A 21615-nucleotide genomic window follows, 5' to 3' on the forward strand; every position below is an offset into this window, starting at 1 on the left:
TCCTTGTTTTTGGATTCCCTACCTCTAAGCTCCACCTTTCCCCCTTGCAACAGTCAGCGATTAAGCCAATCTGTTTGCAACATTGATTTCATATTTGATCCGGAGATGAGCTTCAGGCATCTTATTTGTACAATCACTAACAGTATCTATTTCCACCTCTAACATTGATCAATTTCACCCCATCTCAGCTCATTTTAAAAGCATCATTGTCACTAACAAGTACACCATTTGTTGCTCATCTCTAATTGCCCTTGAGACGGTGGTGGTAAACCACTGCAGCCCACCTGATGTAGGTACACCCGCAATGCTATTGGAGTGTTGCAGAATTTTGACCCAGTGACAATGAAGAAACAGTGGTAGTTCCAAGTCAGGATGGTGGTGTGGCTTTGAGGGGAACTCTCAACTGGGAACGTTCCCATGCGTCTGCTGCCCACGTTCTTCTAGATAGTAGAGATCACTGGTTTGGAAGGTGCTGTCGAAGGAGCCTTGCTGAGTTGCTGCAGTGCACTTTGCAGATCAGGGTTCTGGATCATTGGCAGGTGTCAGAAGGGTTGCAAAACGATTGTTCCCAAGTGGTCCCAATCACGGGAGAAGCACTCAACCGCCGCTACCGGCTTTTACATTGGGTATTGCAGCCGCTGCCGTATTTTAAATGGTGGCACATTAGGATTTACGGAGTCTTCCGGCCGGAAGCATCAGCAGAGAGCAGGACACGCATCCTGCACGTGAATGTGATGTGAAGTGCCAAAGCAGGGACAGATTGCTTTGATTTTGCAGCTGCTGGCAAGTAAGGCAAGTGAACTGTGAAAATCAATGGTTTTCTTAAAAGTAAGAAATGGGCAGAGACTCAAATAGGCAGTTTACCTATTGGACAGGATCACACAACAGAATCTGGAGAGAGCTGCACTGGAGAGTCCAGGGCAGGACCGAGCAGTGGTAATGTTAGACCTCCAGGGCCTTTGGATAATGACCCTGAAAAAAGAAACTTAACTCTGAGCAAAGAAGTATAAAGATGATTTCTTGAGGTATGGTTTTGTAAATTGTGACAATGCAGAGAAGGAGGCAAAGCCCCATCTGTGTTATGTGCAGGGACGTACTACAAATGAGAGAAGTTTCAGAATTTGAAAGAGAAGTGTGTGTGAAAAATTATTTTTCCCGTTGAGACAGCAGTCAGTTATGAACTTAGAACTGAATCTAAATTAAAAAGACTACGCTGCTGCAGCTTATCTGTATTACCACATTAAAAACATGCCAAAAACCAACAAGACTGTCAGCATTCTGGTGTAGTATCTCGTAGGAGTATCCAGTGCTGAGTATAACATGCCTTTTGTTGCTATTGTCCTTCACGACGACCGACATGAGTGAGGTTGGATTTTTCGTCTTCATAAAGATGAAGACGGCATAAAGGAACTGGCTGAAGGACAATGCAGGCTCCCAATTCGCATTAAAAGATAACCGAACATGGCCTGGGTCACGAAGGTCAGCCAGCGTAGGTCGCGAAGGCGGATGGTTGCCAAAAATGGGTGCTGAGAGAAAAATTTGAAAAACACTGTTGTAGATGGTACACACTGATGCCTTTGTGCATTGATGCTTGAGGGAGTGAATGTGGAAGATGATGAATGCGGTGCTAATCGAGCAGGCTGCTTTATCTTCAATAATGTATTCCATCACATTCCTGACTTGTGCCTTGTAGATGGCGTACAGGCTTTGGGAGTCAGGTGGTGAGTTACTCGCCTCATAATTTCCAGTCTATGACTTGTTCTTGTAGCCACAGTATTTATATCACTGGTTGAACATAGAACAGTACAGCACAGAACAGGCCCTTCGGCCGTCGATGTTGAGTTGAGTTATTGATCAGTGGTAATTCCCAGGATGGTGATAGTGGAGGATTCAGTGATGGTATTACCATTGAACATCAAGGGGAGATGGTCAGATGCTCTTGTTGAAGATTGTAATTACCAGGCAGTTATGTGGCGTGAATGTTACTTGTCACTTAACAGCCTAAGTCTGAATTTTGTCTAGGTACTAATGTATATGGACAGGGACTGCTTCAGTACCTGAGTCAACGTGAATCATATTGAACAATCGTTCAACAAACTTTGCAATCGTCAACAAACTTTTCTGCTTCTAACCTTATCATGGAGGGATGAAGCAGCTGGAAATTATTGGGCCTAACTGCGAACCCCTGGGACTGATATCATTAGCTACCAACAACCACCTTCATTCTGCTAGTTATTACTCCAACTAGTGGAGGGTTTCCTCCGATTCCTATTGACTTCAATTTTGCAAAGGATCCTTGATGCCACACAATGTCAAGGGTAGTCACTCATATCTCAGTTTAATCTGCTGAAGCCCTCATTCGTGAATGTTTTTACCTCCTGACTTGACTGTTCTACTCCTGGATGATCTTACCCATTCTAGCTTCCATAAACGCAAAAACATCCAAAACTGCTGCCAATGTCTTAACTTGGGCAAATCCAGTTCTCCTGTCACCCTTGTTGTCGCTAGCCTATGTTGGTTCCCAGTTCAAGCAATGTCTTTATTTTTAAAATCTCACCCTTGTTCTTAGATTCCTCCATGACCTCGCCCCACAGCCCTTCAGGATATCTGCACTCTAATTCTAGTCTGTTGCGCATTCCCATCTGCACCATTGGTGGCTGTGCCTTCAGTTGCTTTGGCTCTCTGCACCCTTCTGCCCCTCATCCTCACTTTTCTCCTTTAAGGCACTCCTTCAATTCTACCTAGCTGACCAAGCTTTTGTTCATCTAACCCGATACTTTTCTTATGTGGCCCGGTTTCACTCTTAATTTTATAATGCTCCTGTAAAGTGCCTCGAGATGTTTCATTACGTTAAAGACACTGTGTAAATATAAGTTACTGGAGGTGAGAAATGAAGGAATTAAATATCCATTTCAATTTTTGAGTGAGTAGGATTTTTATTCTTACCCTCTTGTTTCAATGAAAAAATTCATGGAATTGTTCATCATTTTACTGATCACTTTCTACTTGTATTTCAGGCTATTGAGAGAGGAATTTACTTTGAACTGGCATATTCTCCTGCTATTAAAGATTCTACAATGAGAAGATACACCATTTCAAATGCACTCAGCCTGATGCAGATATGTAAAGGAAAGGTGAACATCCTTCAAAATGCTTCATCAAGATTATGGATAAGGCAAAGGGAGTATTCTGGTTCTTGTCGATATTAGCATGCAGTTTTTTTTTTAAGTAGTTGCTGTGAAATCACAGTATCATTAACAATAACAAAACCAAACTGAATAATTTTTATAAGTGAGCTTTTGGGACTACTAACTTTTCCCAATTTCCTGAGAAAATCTTTTACCAAAATAATTTTCAGCAATTCCAAGGAACTGTGTGTTTAATCACTTTGTAAGGGACCATGTTTGCAATGTTTTGCTGCAAAATCAGGAAACTTGATCTGTTTTGTAGCATCTGCAAGGGAATGGAAGCGTAGGTTAAGTTGTCATGTGTCCCAATTCCAACACCTATGGGCTCTCTGGCAGCCAATTGAATCCTGGCTTTGGGCAAGATTTTTGTCTAAAGCTGGGCCCCAACACCCTTTGTATTTTGTAGGGTTGCGCCATGATGTTTTAACATTACATTGGAGTTGTAACATTTGCTACCTTACCACTGTAATTGTCTTGTTGTAATTAAGTTGCTGTTTTATTGCTTTGAATTGTTAACCTCCTTTGTTCACCCCACAACATGCATAGCCATTGATCGGGGGGAGGTGCATATTATAATATGTGGAATCTTTTGATGATCATTGTGACCCTAAATCTTTGAAATCAAAATTAATGAAACCATAAAAACGTTCCCCTTTCCCCGGGTGTACTAGATTTAATGCATCATGATCGTTGCTTAAAATTATTACAATTATTGTGCCACTTACAAAAAGCCACAATAGCCAGAGTTTGCAGTTCTAATGTCAGCAAAGCTGTCAATATTCACTACCATCACAGGTTCCCGACAGTACAGATGGCAGCCATACATGGTGGCGGTGGGCGGCATGGTGGCACAGTGGCTAGCACTGTTTCATAGCTCTAGGGACCTGGGTTCGATTCCCGGTTTGGGTCACTGTCTGTGCGGAGTCTGCACGTTCTCCCGTGTCTGCATAGGTTTCCTCCGGGTTCTCCGGTTTCCTCCCACAAGTCCCAAAAGACGTGCTTACCTAAACAGGCGCCAGAGTGTGGCGACTAGGGGATTTTCGCAGTAACTTCATTGCAGTGTAATGTAAGTCTACTTGTGACACTAATAAAGATTATTATTATAACTTGGCAGCTGCACAAACTATAACTGGGTTTTTAATAGCATTCTGAGCCTTAACTACTGCTAAACACTATTGCTGGTCCTGAAAAACTAATTTTATATTTGCATGCGGTCAATTTTTTTCCTAATGTGCATATCCCAATCTTTATTTTTCTGTCTGTGAAAAGTGAGTGATAATCCTGGAATTCCTACAGTGCAGAAGGAGGCCGTTTGGCCCATCAAGTCTACACCCGCCCTCCAAAAGAGCACCCTCCCAGGCCCACTCCTCTGCCCTATCCCTGCAATCGCACCTAACCTTTGGACACTTAAGGGATAATTTAGAATGGCCAATCCACCTTAACCTGCAATTATCATAGAATTTACAGTGCAGAAGGAGGCCATTCGGCCCATCGAGTCTGCACCGGCTCTTGGAAAGAGCACTCTACCCAAGGTCAACACCTCCACCCTATCCCCATAACCCAGTAACCCCTCCCAACACTAAGGGCAATTTAGCATGGTCAATCCACCTAACCTGCACATCTTTGGACTGTGGGAGGAAACCGGAGAACCCGGAGGAAACCCACGCACACACTGGGAGAACGTGCAGACTCCGCACAGACAGTGACCCAAGCCGGAATCGAACCTGGGACCCTGGAGCTGTGAAGCAATTGTGCTATCCACAATGCTACCGTGCTGTCCTATCTTTGAACTGAGAGGGGAAACCGTAGCACCGGGAGCGAACCCACAAAGACACTGGGAGATTGTGCAAATTCAACACAAACAGTAACCCAAGGTTGCAATTAAGCCTGGGTTCAACCCAGAGATCAATAGATCTTTGTGAGCAGCATTTTTTGAGGTCAGCAGTAAGCACCATTACTTCACTGCTGACAGCAAATCTGGGCCAACATGTTAACCACAGTCATTAACGTTCAATTAGCCTAAAGTGCTTTAAATTGTATTCTTTCCAAACAAACATTGCACTTAAGATTGCTAAACATTCTGACTTCCTGTTTGTTAAAAATGCAGTACCTGTAAAATCCTGTAGGTTTAAACTTAACATAATGTTTGTATTTGTATTCTTTAGAACATAATTATGTCAAGTGCAGCAGAAAGGGTAAGATTTTGATTTTTTAATCAAATATTGTGTCTTCAATCATACATAAATTTGATTCTTTACAATTTTGCGCCCCATTATCTCTGATATGCTGTCTCCCACTGGAGCACTACCTTCTACAGTAATTTGTTAATCATAGGACAAGTAGGAGCTGTGTACTTAATCAGCTATTTAAAATTCAAAAGTTTCACATGTTCGGAGCACTATATTTGAATCATTTTGCAAGAGGTATTCATTACAAACTATTAAAGCACTACTAAACTCCCTAAAGCCAATGTGATTGCAGTTTGTGAACATTAATATTTTCGCACATCTGACCACTTCAGAAAACAGTTACAATATGTAGGCTGGAATTGCACTGTAGCAAAGATAACTAAAGATTTTAATTAAGGGACTCTCAAGTTGCTGAAATGTAGTCATTTAGGCTGTTGTTTTGCTATTTTTGGCTTGTAATTCACTAATGCTAGAATCCTTCATGTAGCAAATATATCTCTCAATATATTTACACGGAGAGGTTAGTATGTTCTTTTTAAGTTACCATTAACTTAGTTTATTTTGGTTGCAAGAGCAGAGAGCTGGACATTTGATTTGAACTTGGATCATAGTTTCAATTTAATATTGAAATATTAAGTGGCGCTGTGTACCTTGCCTCTTCCCCCATAACTTTTTTTTAAATCTGGGAGCACCCACCTACTGCAAGTGGAGGGCACTTATAAAATTATATTTCTCTCCTATCTGCAGCCTTTGGAACTGAGAGGACCGTATGATATCGCTAACCTGTATCCTTAACCAAATAATATTTGGGACATATGTCTGCACTGCTTGCATTTTGTTCATTTTTAATTGCTTTTTAACTATGCTTAATTTAACATCCTGATAAAACAAAGTCAGCTTCTGTTTTATGCAACTGTACATTGCACACTTGAGAAATTTTTCCAATTACTTATGGTGCTGAACTTGCAAGGTCATCACTGGAAATTGTGAAAAGAAATGTCTTGAATGAAGATTCTATTTCAGATCGGGTTTGCTTAAGTAGTAAATTGTATTAATCAAAATTGTATCGCAGTTTTTATGTTCAGTGGTCCTATTGCACTTTGTAGTTGTTTACCGTATGAGCGATGTCCTGCAATAGCAGTAAGATGAATGAATGATTATTTAAGCTACTTTTAGAGAGGTAAAGTTTTAGGAAAGAGCGTTGGCCATTGGTGTTTCAAATAATTACAATCACCTGAATAGGTAAAAAGGATTTTAATTTGACTATTCAGTGAAAATTCAGGCTCCTGTCAATGTAGCATTTCCTCAATACTACTACAAAATGTAGCCTAAATTGCAGACCAAAATCTTGTATTGGGCTTGAACCGTTGCCTCCTTGCCCAAAAGTGGGAGTGCTACTAATTAGACTAAGTGACAAATTATGGATCACTGAAAGTCAGGCAACCGTTGAAATAAATAATATCCTATTCCCACTTTGAATTAAATTTCACCCCTCTGTTATAGCATGGCTCTTTTCTTTAAATATTTTTATTCAAATGTTTTCCATTTTGTACATAACACAAAAATGATGCTCACAATCACAAACCCCACCCCCCACTGAAAAAAAATCCAAAAGTACCAACTCCTCCCCCACCCCCTAGCAACTAACGGCGACCAGAAATACAGAATAAATGGCTGCCATCTTCAGTCGAACCCCTAAATTATTACTCTCATGGTGTACTTGGCTTTCTTGAATTACAGAAATTCTTTAGATCTCCCAGCCGCACTGGGTGGAGCGGCTGACCTCCATACCAACAGCCCTCGTCTCTGAGCAATCAGTGAGGCGAAGGCCAGGACATCTGCCCCTGCAGCTCTGGCAAGATCTGACATCCCAAATATGACCACTAAGAGACAGGACTCCAGTTCAATTTTCAGAATCGCCAACATGGTGCTAAAGAAGGAGACACAGAACCCCGCGTCTTAGAACATGAGCAAAACGTATGTACATGATTCAGCCAGATCTCTCCCACAACGCTCGCATTTGTCCTCCACTCCCGCAAAAACCTACTCATCCTAGACCTAGTCACATGAGCCCTATACACTACCTTAAGCTGTATTAAGCAATGCCTTGCACAAGACATGATGTAGCATGGTTCTTAACAACTGGGATATGACGCTGCTGATATTCCACGTGATTCGTTGATCTAATCCAATGAGGTCTTGCTTTACAAAATCCATGATAAAAGTTGTGCTTTGTACACATGCCATGCACAGAAAAAAAAAGAGTTGGTGAAATAACTAGGTTGACCATAATAAGACCACAGTGATCATTAAGGATACGGTAGTGGGCAGCACGGTGACGCAGTGGTAGCACTGCAGCCTCACTGCACCGAGGTCCCAGGTTCAATCCCAGCTCTGGGTCACTGTCCGTGTGGAGTTTGCACATTCTCCCCGTGTTTGCGTGGGTTTCGCCCCCACAACCTAAAAGATGTGCAGAGTAGGTGGATTGGTCACACTAAATTGCCCCTTAATTGGAAAAAATGAATTGGGTACTCTAAATTTATTTTTAAAAGAAAATAATTAAGGATACAGTAGTGATTTACATGTGGCACCTGCATTCTAAAACCAGGAAGGATATTCATTATTCTAATAGAGGTGTTAATTAGACCTAACTTGCATGTATAACGTATATTGAATAATAGAACTTTATAATGGTTCTGGGGTAAGAAAATATTGCAATGTTATAAAGTTGTAATCCTTGACTGAGTTGCTACAAGAGGGTTGCTTTTTGGCTTAACTGAAGGAGATGCCAAAGCTGCCCTGTCAACCAATTGTAGAGCTGCCCTTCTGCATGGGGGTAAGTAATTTAATATTTTCACCAGATTGGTACAAACTAATGTAGATTTACAGTTTTCTCCATCTATTGCCGATACTAAACATGGTAACACAAGGTTTACAGTATTTGTATTTCTGATTAATATGGTGAACATAACTTCGGAACAAATAGTCCATGGTGCACTATATTATCAGGAACAATTCAGTCGGAAAGGACTGTGAGAGGTTGTGTGAGATTAGGTCCACACACTACAATACCAAGATGATCCCGTACCCTACAGTATGGTGGAGTTTAATACAACAATGCAGGAGTATTGCACTGACTTGATGTGTAAATCTGGGCTTCGGTCTTGATCTGTTCCAAGATTTTGTAGTCTCTCAGAATAAATCAATCTCGAGTGCCCATTGTCGACTAAATGTAGGTATTATTTTACTCAACTAATATTTGCTTGATGTAAATAATTATACTGCTTTCTGTGTACAATATAATATTTTCAAAATATCACTTTTGTGTAATGCTAAAATGAACTGGAATAAATGCTGTAGTGAAGAATGGGCTGAAGGGCCTAATTGTGTTCCTATACTGACTGCATAAATTAACATATTTTAAACTAACTTTGAATCATGTTTTCAATACAGAAACCAGAAAGACTGCATTAGGTGTGATCTATACAGTAAAGAAGGCTTCAGCAACTGAAGAGAAGGATGAAGGGACACCTCTTTCCAAACGAGCTAAGACCAAAAGCGACTGATGATAGAAAAATGCTATTGTCAGATTTATAACTGGATTTCTAAATTTACAAACAATTTTTTTTGCTAATAACTGCATTGAAATAATGCTATGTGGATTAAATTACAGTGCTTTTATTAGCGGTTAATATTTTATTCATCAGCAAGCATCTTGAATGCAGAATTTAGGATTTTGTGGCTAATTAAGTTCTGCAGCATATTAAGCATCTGTGAGAAATTGATTTTCAAATTTGCTAGTGGGTATGACTTCAGAAAAAGTGACTATCCTTTAATAAGCACCAGTGTGCAATTGTTATTGAATTCTAGAAAGAAATAAGATCATTTATATATCAAAAACAACTTGCATTTATCCCTAGATTAACAAATATTGGATGTTTTGCAGACAATATAATTATCTGAATCTTATCACCCAACCCTGAACTGTTGTGTGGACCTACTAAGAAAGGAGGATCAGCAGATGCTGTCATACTTGCATCTCTTCAAAATAACATGCTGTTGACCCATTGTTTTTTAAACTACGGCTCCTGTATTGTAAACTTGTAGTGGGCTTTGGAGTTGTGGTGGTCGATACAATCCTGTATTTGCATATTCTTTATTCTTTCTGTTGTTGTAGAGTAATAAATATAATTGATATTTGCTAATGCCTTAAAAACTTCTAATTGTTTTTAACTGTCTATTTGAGAACACGGGTGATTTATAGAGGGCTTAAAGATTAAGCAGGTAGATAGACTAGCTGTTTCCAATTGCAGGGGAGACCAGAACTTGGTGTCATAAAGATAAGATGGTCACTAATAAATCCAAAAGTGAATTTAGAAGAAATTTAACCCAGAGCATGGTTAGAACATGGAACTCTGTGCCACAATGAGTAGTTGAGGCAAGTAGTTGTTGATGCAGTTACATTGAAACTACATATATGAGAAAAGAATGGGAGGACACATTGATGGTCATGGGAGTTAGATGAAGAGTGGACCTGGTTAGCAAATGACGTGCTTCTGTTCACATTGAGTACCCAATTGTCACTGTCTTCCCCTGTGTCATGCAGCCATATCTATCATCCATTAGTTGCATCTAAAGTTAAGATGTTAAAATCAGTATTCAAGCCAGACAACTGAAAACTGCCAAACTGAGTGATAAGCCATTGTTCCTCAAAGTAAGGTTGGCCGCTCTGAGGTCAAAGACAGATCACTCAGAACAGGAATGTGATGGGGAACTAAAGTGAGAAATGACTGGGCCTGGGTTACATCTAGAGGTGTGTTCAGGACTGTTGTCACAATCCTGTATTTGGTCTCCCCAGTGTAGAGGAAGCTGCAACATTAACACTTGGTACACTTTGGAGGGAATGCATGTAAATTGTGATAAGTGATAGATGTTGCATGGGAAGGTTTCCGTGGAAGGATAGCAGTTCATAGGGGTGCCAGAGGAGTTAATCAAGGTTGGGAGAGTGCTTAGTGGGGTAATGTTACAGATGGCAGAAAAGTATGAGGTGATCTGGTGAATATGATTGGTGATAGGGAGGAAAAAGGTGTACCCAAGCCTGGTGGAATTGTATGGTGGACGAGGAGGGAAAAAACATGTGCAATGAGAAAGACCAAAACAGAAGACGATCTTCAACTGAGTAAAAGACATTGCCAATGCTCCGGTAACAATCAGGAGTAAGGACCGAGTCGGAAAATAGGATAAGAAGTACAGGGCGGCACAATGGTTAGCACTGCTGCCTCAGTGCCATGGATCCTGGTTCAATTCCGACTTTGGGTTACTGTGTGTGTGGGTTTCCTCCAGGTTCTCTGGTTTCTTCCCATAGTCCAAAGATCTACAGGTTAGGTGGATTGGCCATGCTCAATTGCCCCTGAGTGCCCAACGGTTAGGTGGGGTTTCGGGGATAGGGTGGGGGGAGTGAGCCTAAGTGGGATGCTCTTTCGGAGGATTGCTGCAGACTTGATGGGCCGAATGCCCTCCTGCACTGTAAGGATTCTACGATTTTGATAGTTGTGGGAATTGTTATGCTTGTAATAGACATTACCGGAAAGCCTTATGACTAGAGCTGGAGGGTACTCTTAGCAACACCGTTTATATTAAAGAAGTAAATGTGATTTAAATGCATTGTTGGAGTTGATCCTCAGTACAGGTCTAACTTTTCAGCTTCATTGTCAATGTCTATTTCATGTTTTCGCTAATTAGTTACCCAATTATTTGGATTATGCTCTATCACATACAGCTTAACCTTACAGCAGAAGATTGGTGAGCTGTCAAATAGACAGCTTAACCTTACAGCAGAAGATTGGTGAGCCTATTGAATTGCTTAATCACACTTTCCTTTTAGGATGCAATCATTTGTTAATGGTCTATTATTTTTGTATCCCTTATTTTCATAAATGTCAGCACTGTGATGTGAATTTAAATACAAGCATGCTTGAAATTATTAAAAACAAGTCTCAATCCCATGTTCATACTTTATTTTAGTTCTGTCTACAATGTTTTCCGAGAAAATCTCAGGTTAGAAACCCAGAAAAGGACCGTACAAAAGCTTTTATTTTGAAATAGAACGAAATATGACACAAAATATGTCAGCGATTGTTCCTTTTTACAGAAGACATGGAGGTAAACACCGACTCTATAGTGCTGGTGGAGCTCCCAGCATGTTATTTGGGCAGCCCGCACACGATTACCTTAAAGCACAGGCTGGGCACAAGTCCACCAATGGTGCAAGCTCCTTGTCTACGTTTGCCAAGATCAGGTTGCATTTTGTTCTGCCACATGTCTGTAGGTGTGACACTACAAATCCCCAAGTTGTCCTGTCCTCTCAGCAACAACCAGTATCAAAATATCTTTCCTCCAGCTGCACTCCGTCTTGTGCCATACTAAAGACATTCATATTTTGTCCGAACTATTGGAATCATATCCCATTTGCAAAAGTAGTCTGTCTTCAGTTGCAGATAAATAGCAGCAAATGCTTAAAATGTGTACAAAATTTACAAATTTAAATTATATAAATATACAAATTTTACATAAATACAATCAATCACATCCTAATTCAATTCATAAACTTATATATCCTCACTTACTGGCTTCCCATATACAGTACTTACTCACACCTTCATTTCATCCAAGATCTCATTTTCAAATTCAACTACTTTTAATAATTGAATTGCCATCTCAACAGACACGATAGGGAGATGTTATGGAACTTAATTACACCGTTGCTGATTAGATATCGAATAGTGAAAAAAAAGCCTTATCCATCCCAGTATGTCTAAAACTTCAACCGTGCACCAATAAAATATTCCAACTTTCAGATCTCCAGTGTCTCTATTTTCCAACCAGCCTTGTTCCTTCAATATTCAAGAATCCCATAGTAAACTTAGTTACCGACAGTCAAAAAGATCAATGGAGATTCCAATCTTCTTTGAAAACAATCTTGCCTTCTCAGGCCTCTTAGTCCATTTTCATCAAGTTACGAACTGAAGCAATTGCAATAGCTTATCACATTACCACAACAAGTTTAAATAACTAAACTCAATTCTAATGACAAATGAATTGTTTGCATTGAAGTTCTCTCAAATCGCCTCATCAGGAGAATGCACCTGGCATTTTGGGGATGGGATGTATTTCCACGTTCCAACAAACTTCACTTGGGTGACTTCTGTGAGTTTTCCATAAATTGATTAAGAATTTCCTTTGTGCCAATTTGCCACTGTAGAACCAGATCTATCGGTGTCTGCGCATTCTGCAATAAGATGGCACCAATCACAAAATGCAACAATTACAATTCAATATTTTAACAAAGTTTTAAAAATGTTATTAAACATTGTGTTTATGGGGCAGCACAGTGGTTAGCATTGCTGCCTCACGGCGCCGAGGTCCCAGGTTCGATCCCGGCTCTGGGTCACTGTCCGTGTGGAGTTTGCATGTTCTCCCCGTGTTTGCATGGGTTTCGCCCCCACAACTCAAAGATATGCAGGGTTGGTGGATTGGCCAGGCTAAATTGCCCCTTAATTGGAAAAAATTAATTAGGTACCCTAAATTTATATTAAAAAAACAACATTGCATTTATTATTAAAACTTCTATGGTGTTAGTGATTCCATAATGTGTACAAAACAGGAAAAGCTGAAATGCCACATCCTATTTTTCCTGTTCTAATGTCAGATCTGATCCACAGGTTTTCAATCCAACTCCTCATCCCTTTTGTTGTCTCCCTCTGCTTTAGCTATTTGTGTTATTTGTCTCTTTATAGAATCCCTAGTTCAGAAGGAGGCCATTCAGCCCATCGAGTCTGCACCGACCCTCTTAAAGAGCACCCTACTGGGCCCAATCCCCACCCTATCCCTATAACCTCAGCTAACCTTTGGGACTATTTTATCATGGCCAATCCACCTAACTTGCACATCTTTGGACTATGGACAGAAACCGGAAGAAACCCACACAGATACGGGGAGAATGTGCAAACTCCACACAGACAATCGCCCAAAGCCAGAAATTAACCTCGGTCCCTGGTACTGTGAGGCAGCAGTGCTAACCACCATACTGCCAGGGTTTTTAATTTCTCTCATTCTCTATCTGACATAAATATAATGCTGGTTATCTGTCCTTTGTTTGAAGTAGGTTTTAGATCAATCCATTGACGCTTTCATTTCCCTCATCCTTTACCATAGTGTTGAGTCTATTAAATGTGTGTACATCTTTAATTAAGTTCTATTGAAGAAGGGCTCTATCTGTAAACTTTCAAAATATTGTCTTTTCCAATGCTGCTGACAGACTTCCAGCTTTCCTTTAAAGATTTGAAGTATATTTTGTAAATTTCTGCCAAAAAATGTTGCTGATCTAAATTGATGATTTTATTAAGTCCAGGCAATTTCTGTACTACACTTGCATCTCAAAATGCTCCCTGAGGACCACTTCTGAGTTTAAAGTGAACAGTTATGTTGTAATTAGTGCTGTGGAGGTGTAGACTTTACATAGTCTGCCTGTCTAAATAAGATTCTGTGCAGTTGAGCCAATGCTGAATGCAATGCTGGCTGGCAAGGCAATCAATTGGTGTTATAGTCAACACGCACTTCATTCAGTAGCACAAGAACATGTTTAAACAGGCTCTTTAACTTGTCAAACTGAAATCTAAAGCATTTGAAGATGTTTAATTCACACCTTGTAATTCATTTTTAAGAACTGAATTCCCATTTCATAGTAATATTTATGCTGTTGAATGGAAATTGTTGGGTAATTCAAATTTTCTAATATGAAAAACTACTTCTGATTAGCAAGAAATTATATTCACTGATTTCCAAGATTTAAATTTGATTTGCTGCTTACAATGGACAAAACATCTGCCTTCAAACAACAATATTTCTAAGAAGCCTACACCTCCCCACAACATAGGTTGAGTTGGGCAGCATGGTGGCGCAGTGGTTAGCACTGCTGCCTCATAGTGCCAAACGGTTCGATCCCAGCCCCACTGTGGAGTTTACACATTCTCCCCATGTTTCCATGGGATTCACCCCAAAAATGTGCAGGGTCGGTAGATCGGTCACGCTAAATTGCCCTTTAATTGGGGAAAAAAATAATTGGGTACTCTAAATTCATTTTTAAAAACATAGGTTGAGTTACCTACAGTACCCAGCAACATAGGTGGAGATCAGTGACAATTTTATTAAGCCATATTTTTTCATTATATCTTGGAAAATCCCACCCCCTGTGCTTTTCCTTATTTAACTTCCACAAGTGTATGAGAAACGATATGCTCCATCCAATTATAATCTTGCATGATCAGTCATGCTTTTTTGATGTCTGGTGTTCGTTTGCTTAAACCAGGTAATTAGCGCTCAAAAGAAAGGTCCTCAATTTCAGGTCAAATTAACAAGAATCACCCAGATACCATTCTGATCAACATCTGACAAATCAGGAAAAGATATACCGAGGACAGAGCTACTGCGCTCAATCAGTTCTTTCTAGCATCGCACTGGGTCAAAAGTGTTTTTTCTTTCTTCCACAATCGCTGATTAAAATGTTCTGGTTAGGAAGGAACATAGAGTGGAGGGTGGGGAAAGAGGTGAATTTTCTCGGGGCTCCTGGCGTTCCAATGCTTTAAGGTGGAAATGGATTTGCCGCTGAACTTAAAAAAGGCCCGGAGAAAAATTTACCCCCACAATCAAAGTATTGGTGAGCAGCCGACTCCCGCTGATAGGCATTCAAGAGAAAATAAAACCCGGAAATCCAAGCATTCGAGTTTCCAATGGGTTTACATGTTATCTTAGTGATTGTTATTTATTTATCATCTGAGATGTGTTTAAAGCTAACCCCTGGTCATGTCGTCTGGACTCCAGAGTGTCCTTGTGTGGTAGGTTGTAGAAAACACGAGACTGGTTATGCCATTTTAAAATCGATCTTCAAAGAATCTAACTTCAAACCCTTTAAAAGGTTGCAAGTGAATATGATTATCGACTATTGCACTTACGTAGTTTTTTAAAGCTGGGTTGGCTCCGTAAATCATCAAAAGCTTCATCAGTCGGTAACGGTTCAGCCTGACTGCATCGTGCATAGGAGTGTCTCCTTCCTTCAGAAAGAAAATTTGGGAGATAAGCGGCTAACTATTCACTCAAATCACTGTTTTCAGCACAGGCAGAAGCTCAGCTCCATTGTTTAAATTCACCAAAATAGCCACTGAAAAGGCCTTGTAGGTAAAGCTCCTATTTGCCCAGAACAAGTGCACTCCCTCTGGGTGTAGAGACGCCTCACTCACCCAAGACTTTAGGCACAAGTTGGCAAACCGCGATTTAGTGATCCAGTCGATCACGTAAATGTCTACTACTAATGCACCAGACAGAATACAGATACCACTCCTAATTGAAAAGGTTGGAATACTGAAACAAGTGTAAGCTCCCACACTGAAATACTAAAACTTGGGTCGATTTTCCATTCCCAACCCCCCAGTTTAGGCACAAGTCCTTACATGGCTGCCCTCCATTTATAATAATAATCTTTATTGTCATAAGTCGGCTTACATTAACACAGCAATAATGTTACTGTGGAAAAAACCCTAGTCGCCACATTCTGGCGCCTGTTCGGGTACACTTGACGGAGAATTCAGAATGTCCAAATTATCTGACAACACGTCTTTCAGGACTTGTGGAAGGAAACGGGAGCACCCAGAGAAAACCCACGCAGACACAGGGAGAATGTGCAGACAGTGACCCAAGACGGGAAACGAACTTGGGACCCTGGAGCTGTGCTACCCTGCTTGACCAGAAATAAACCTGAATTCCAATTAGCTGCAGATGCTCAATATTCCCCTGGTTCAGAACCCACCTCTTCGTGAGAGCCTCTACCTAGATATGGGCTGAAGACGGGGTGCGGGAAAGTCAGCCTTGGCAGCAAGTCTAGGACAGACCATCAATTTTGACACCGAATGCTCAAAACAGAAACCCAGGGTTTCCTGGCAATATGACTTGCGCCCTTTCAACACCCCCAGAGCTATGCTCAAAGTCTCAGATCCTCTGACCTGAGGGAGCTAGGCTTAGGTTAGGTTATGCGTTTATGAATGTATATACAATTAATCGAGGAATGTAAACAGAGCTTCGTCTGACAGTCACGGACATTTTTACATGAATAATACGTACGATATCTCTGGCATTCATATCTGCTCCACATGCAATAAGATGTTCAGCACAATCATAATGGCCCGTCCGGACAGCAACGTGTAAAGGAGTACTAGATAACTGTATTTAACAAAAACAAACAAAGCAGTTATTAGCACATTGACTTTACTGCAAACGAATCTTGACATGACATTTGATTATACGGATAAGCTGTTCACCTTGTCTTTGGCGTTCACATTTGCATTTTTGTTTAACAAGGTCTTCAGCACTTCCAGGTTACCCCCACGACAGGACCAATGGACCGCCGTTGCATTGAGCTGCGCCAGAAGCCAGTTGAATGAATTAATTGTCATTGTTATGAGGAGCGAATATTTCACAATTAACTTTATTTACAGTGCAATGAAAAACAGTTGCAACCACATGATGGGATGGCATAAATCATGGAAAAGCAGCATAATAACCATATGGACCCAGACCACTTTGTCTTGTATCCCTCCTCAAAGCAGAACACAATTCTAGGTGTCTAGGAAAGGGTTCAGGTATTTAGTCCCCGCCTTTCAATGAAAACGTGGCTGATCTGTAACATGCACCCATATTTCCCCGTTAAAGCCTCTGGATAATAAATTTCTATTAACTTCACATTTAAATGTAAATAATGGCTTCACATCAGACGTTGTTTGCGAAAGATCGTTCGCAACTTCCATTGCCCTTTGCAAGCACAAAGTTTTCCGAACTTCATTCTTGAAAAGCCTGCCTCTAATTTTTAGGCAATGCCCCGTTGTCCCACACTCCTCAACCAATGGAAATAGCTTCTCGCCATCTGCCATATCAATTCCCATTAATATCTTGAGCACTTTGATTAAATGATCCCTTAATCTTCTACATTCCGGGGAATACAATCCGAGTTGATGTCATCGCTCCTTGTAATTTAATTCCAAGTAATGCAAAACACGTGTTCATGCAGACGTTGCAAGAATTTATTAAAGTGAATATTCCCTCAATGCAAAGAACTCCCTTAAAGTACAAGATCTTTGGATCGCCCATTCCACCCGTTAGTGTGTCTGAATGATGTAGACGGATATTAATGATTGGATCAGTACCATATCTCGAAACTCAATGGAGGCTCCAGCGTCTAGTAGTTTCAGTACAATCTCTTCATTGCCCTCTGAACAGGCGCGGTGCATGGCAGTCCTGTTAAACTATTTAAATATAAAAAAAAGACGGATTGTTTCGTTTCTTTTAATCGGCCAGAATTACAAAACCATCATGGATAGATTGGATCAGCCTGTTTACCTGGTCACACACATCTGCATATCCCCCATCCGCCAGGTATTTCTCAATCACAGCAAGTTTATTGTCCACTGCTGCCTTCCAAAAGGTGTCCACGTCGACAGGTCCAGCCTGGGGCAGAAGAACACAAGGGAGGAGGGTGTTAGTATATTGTTTAAAGAAGACCAGCTCCATTTCTTTATTCCCTTACTCTTTGTGGCTGTTGCGGTCTTTCACTTACGATAGTTTCGGTTTCCTGCTCTCTCGGCGCTTCCACAACGATGGGTTTTGGTTGCTTCTTCTTTTTCAACCTGACGATGAACTGCAGGTCGTCAATGGTTTCCAGTTTCAGCCTCTGCTCCGCCGGCTTGATCTAAACACAACAACGGCAGTGGTTAGTGAAAGCTGTGTGCATCCTGGGGCACCTGGTCACTGGGGAACCTAAGGGGTGGAAAGGGAAATGGTATATAACTCGGATGTCACTGGAGGACACATCTGAGCTGGCCCAAGAATAAATCGCTGGTCAGAGAATACCAGTTTCCCCCACGGGACGTACGTTTTTGCAGTGTGGCAGTGGCTGCAGCTTCTCTTTCTGGTGGCTGTGGCTGGGTATGAAGGGGAATGGCTCCCTCTGGCCCCTCAGTCCATCCTGCTTCTCGATGGCCATCGCCGAACAGTATTCTCCACTTCCGAACTCCTCTTCCACCCTCCGCGCTCCGGCCTCCCATCCCCCGGATTTAACCTCACTCTTCTTGCCAGTCACCTGGTGGGAAAGACAGGAAATTAATTCGGAGGAAAGAGCTCAGCTTGGCGGAGAGCAAGTTCGCAGCTCCAGTCCAGTGTCCCAGCCTCATCCAGTAGGAACGACCTGAACTATCATCAACTCTCAACTTCTCCAAATTCGAATTTAGGAGGAGTGACTTTTATTGTGGATGAAAGCACAGACAATATCCCTGTTCGATCAGTCAGTCTGAGGTTTTATTTTTAAACAGCAAAGCTCACATCTGAATTCATAGCCACCGTCACTTAAATTAAATGAACTGTCCATTAAGCCTAAGCGTTTTCGCATAATTAATAATACACATTTCTCTCCAATAGTATGTCGTCGCTACTGTGCCCGTTTAAACGCCAAGATATTTGCCGTCATTATATGTCCAACCGACACCAATAAAGGAACATACATGCATTATTCGCAGTAGCTCATCATAGGCATTCTGTGGAACCAGAATGTATTAAACTGTTAACCCCGTCTTATAAAACATTCAACAGTGACAATTGTAAATAGTTATTGTTGAAATAAATTCAAGCAAGTTAATATATAAGATTCACACGTTCAATATTGTTCCTTTTGCTTTAAGCAATGAATCCTGTTCGAAAACAATGTATAATCGAAGATAATATGGACACTATTTATACACTCTGCTTTATGATATTTATCACTAGCAGGGACACACGTATTATAAACTGCAATTGATGCAGAAACGAGCGCTGTATCTTTAATAATATGGATTGCTTGCATTAAAGTTCCTACCAGATCCTCAACTCGTAGCATGACCATGTTGCCAGTAGTGCTTGGGAAGTAAAAGCTCCTTGAATGCGGTCGAGTTCCTTCAGTTGCCAGCTGCAAACTTCAGATAAAATTCCCAGCCTCGAGCTCCTTTATATATAAAGTTGGCGCCTCGGAATGAGGTCATGTTCCAAGCTGGGAGATTCAGCCCAGGGTTCGGTCAGGACCACCGCTTCCTCGTCATTCCGGGCATAGTGGGAGGCGTGAGCTCATGTCACAGGACCTTTTTAACCAGGGATGAAAGGCGCCTTTAACACAGACAAAACTGCATATATTAAGCATCTGAAACGTAATCCTTGTGCTATTAGAACTGACTAAAGAAGCAAACTATGCTAATCACGTTGCCACCTCATGTTTTGCGTGACAGCTGTCTTGCTGAATTCCAGGAATTTCTCCTCACCAGCCGAGCAGATCAGAGAAACAAGAGGCGCGTAAAATGAATTAATGTTGTAATTCACCTTGAGTCAGGACACACACACACATGAACTGCGTGTGAGTTCCGGTTACAGCCGCTGTTTATTTTAATAATTCATTTACCAGAACTGTTTGGCACCAAGACAAATATATAAGCAGACGACCAGTTCATTGGTCAGGTGGGAGTTTCTGCAGGACGATCTGGGATCAATATCCCGCCGGCGTTGTCTACAGATGGTGCAGGCACAGACAGTGGGGTCATCGTTTTCGGAAATACTAGCCCTGAGGTAAAAAGGACCGCTCTCCACTTTGTGGCAAGATTGGCGCCAATATCTGTCCCGGGTGGTTTATTGAACAGTTCAAGCAGAGAGAGGTCTGTGTAAGAAAGTGCAGTCTGCTCATTATTAGCTTTCCGAGCGCAGTTTGTTTCACTTCCCACGGATGCCGCTTGTCCCGCTTGAGGAATTCCAGCATTTTGTTCATTTATTTTTATTGCAAATGTGTTTTTGCTTGCCATTGCCTCGCTGATGTAATGAACGGTATCATAGCAATCCACCTTTTCCATGTTGTACCATGCGCCGTCTCTGCCTTTCCTACCTTCCTACTTGGCCCAGCCCACATTCACCGTTCTGTTCCCAATCCCACAGGTTCCTTCCCTTCCGAGTACCGTTTTGATAAACCGCTGGGATTTATTTCCCTTTCGGCAGAGCCCCATGAGCGGTCCAGAGGAAAGCAGCAAAGGATCTGGGGGTAAAGGTTGGGGATGTGACCGGGGCCGCGGCGCTTCACTGAACGCTGGGCAACACCGCGTTTTTCAAACAACCTCCCTAGGCCGCTTTCGGTGGGTCAGTTCAATCTTGGCTCCGAGCACTGGTGAGTGACGCCTGCATGTAGTGAGTGGAGATGTGGATTAATCTGGATAGATATCCACAGCATAAATCATCACCAAATGACCTGGCCACAATCTGACAGCGAAAACACAGATGCTCCAGAAAAAAAACATTGATGCTGCACAAATAAACAGACAGCCAGTGTTTATCACTGGCCGCCAGATCAGTTAAGCTGAAGAAATACAGCATCGAGGACTGAATGGGAGGGATATGAAATCCGAGTTGGCGTTCTAATAATATTTACTTTGATTATGTAAGCGCGATATTATTTATAGTATAATTTAACCCGTGTATTTATGTTGGTCGTCCAAGAACGTGATACACTCGATGCAAGTGTTTGTCCCTTTGTGAATTTGATTGGCATGAAACGACGAAATGCACAAATAGAAATAAATAACAGTTCACGAAAGCATCCCGCAGCCCCAGCTGTTTTATTTGTACCAAGAATAATACTTGTCAGTCTTGTTATCCGTGAATTGAGATCATGATGTTATACTGTCTCTAAAATAAACGTAAAGTATTGTGTCATTCTGAAGTTTAAAAGGCGTCTGCACCATATATATTAATATTGAGACTCACAGGCATCGTGTCTGGTTTATTCTGATGTTTTACTGAAGGGTGCATGGCCAGCTTGAAAGTGCTTGTCAACAACGGGAGCCTAATCTTCCCGTCGGAGGATGGCGGGATTGGATGGAGAAGGGGAGCAGGGAAATGCTATCTGGGGGAAAGCGTTCCCAGTACAACCACATTCCCACAGGGAACACCTGTGGCCCTCGGGGTTCTCAGTGGCTGTTTCCCAGGCTGGGATTTTCACGTGGGACCGTCAGGGTGTGGTGTTCTTTGTGTTGCTTATTTCAGGATGGTTGTCCTAATGTTCACAAAGACCATAAAATGGCTTGAACTTAAACAAAACTAGAAATTTATTATCACTATTAACTTGGATTCGA

At 41.4% G+C, this 21615-nt stretch overlaps 2 protein-coding genes across 4 annotated transcripts in view; one reads left to right on the plus strand and one right to left on the minus strand.

The window, feature by feature from the left end:
* Positions 1 to 11382, plus strand: part of rpp30 (ribonuclease P/MRP 30 subunit) — a 67648-nt gene extending 56266 nt beyond the window's left edge. For all 3 annotated transcript variants that reach the window (XM_072479021.1, XM_072479023.1, XM_072479022.1), the window contains 5 exons: positions 3018 to 3134; positions 5354 to 5383; positions 6125 to 6162; positions 8134 to 8213; positions 8831 to 11382. In XM_072479021.1, coding sequence (XP_072335122.1) covers positions 3018 to 3134; positions 5354 to 5383; positions 6125 to 6162; positions 8134 to 8213; positions 8831 to 8943 — 378 coding nt within the window. In that variant the 3' untranslated portion in view covers positions 8944 to 11382. The remainder of the gene's footprint in view (positions 1 to 3017; positions 3135 to 5353; positions 5384 to 6124; positions 6163 to 8133; positions 8214 to 8830) is intronic.
* ankrd1b (ankyrin repeat domain 1b (cardiac muscle)) lies at positions 11378 to 19574 on the minus strand. The gene is made up of 9 exons (XM_072479020.1): positions 19329 to 19574; positions 18354 to 18560; positions 18039 to 18170; positions 17822 to 17929; positions 17629 to 17727; positions 16747 to 16845; positions 16550 to 16648; positions 15388 to 15486; positions 11378 to 12665 (listed from the first exon to the last, which is right to left on the minus strand). The coding sequence occupies exons 1-9, from the start codon at positions 19353 to 19355 to the stop codon at positions 12567 to 12569; spliced, it is 969 nt and encodes a 322-aa protein (XP_072335121.1). The 5' UTR covers positions 19356 to 19574; the 3' UTR covers positions 11378 to 12566.
* Between the last annotated feature and the right edge of the window lie 2041 nt (positions 19575 to 21615).

Source organism: Scyliorhinus torazame, chromosome 16, assembly GCF_047496885.1.
Source record: "Scyliorhinus torazame isolate Kashiwa2021f chromosome 16, sScyTor2.1, whole genome shotgun sequence".
Lineage (NCBI taxonomy): Eukaryota > Metazoa > Chordata > Chondrichthyes > Carcharhiniformes > Scyliorhinidae > Scyliorhinus > Scyliorhinus torazame.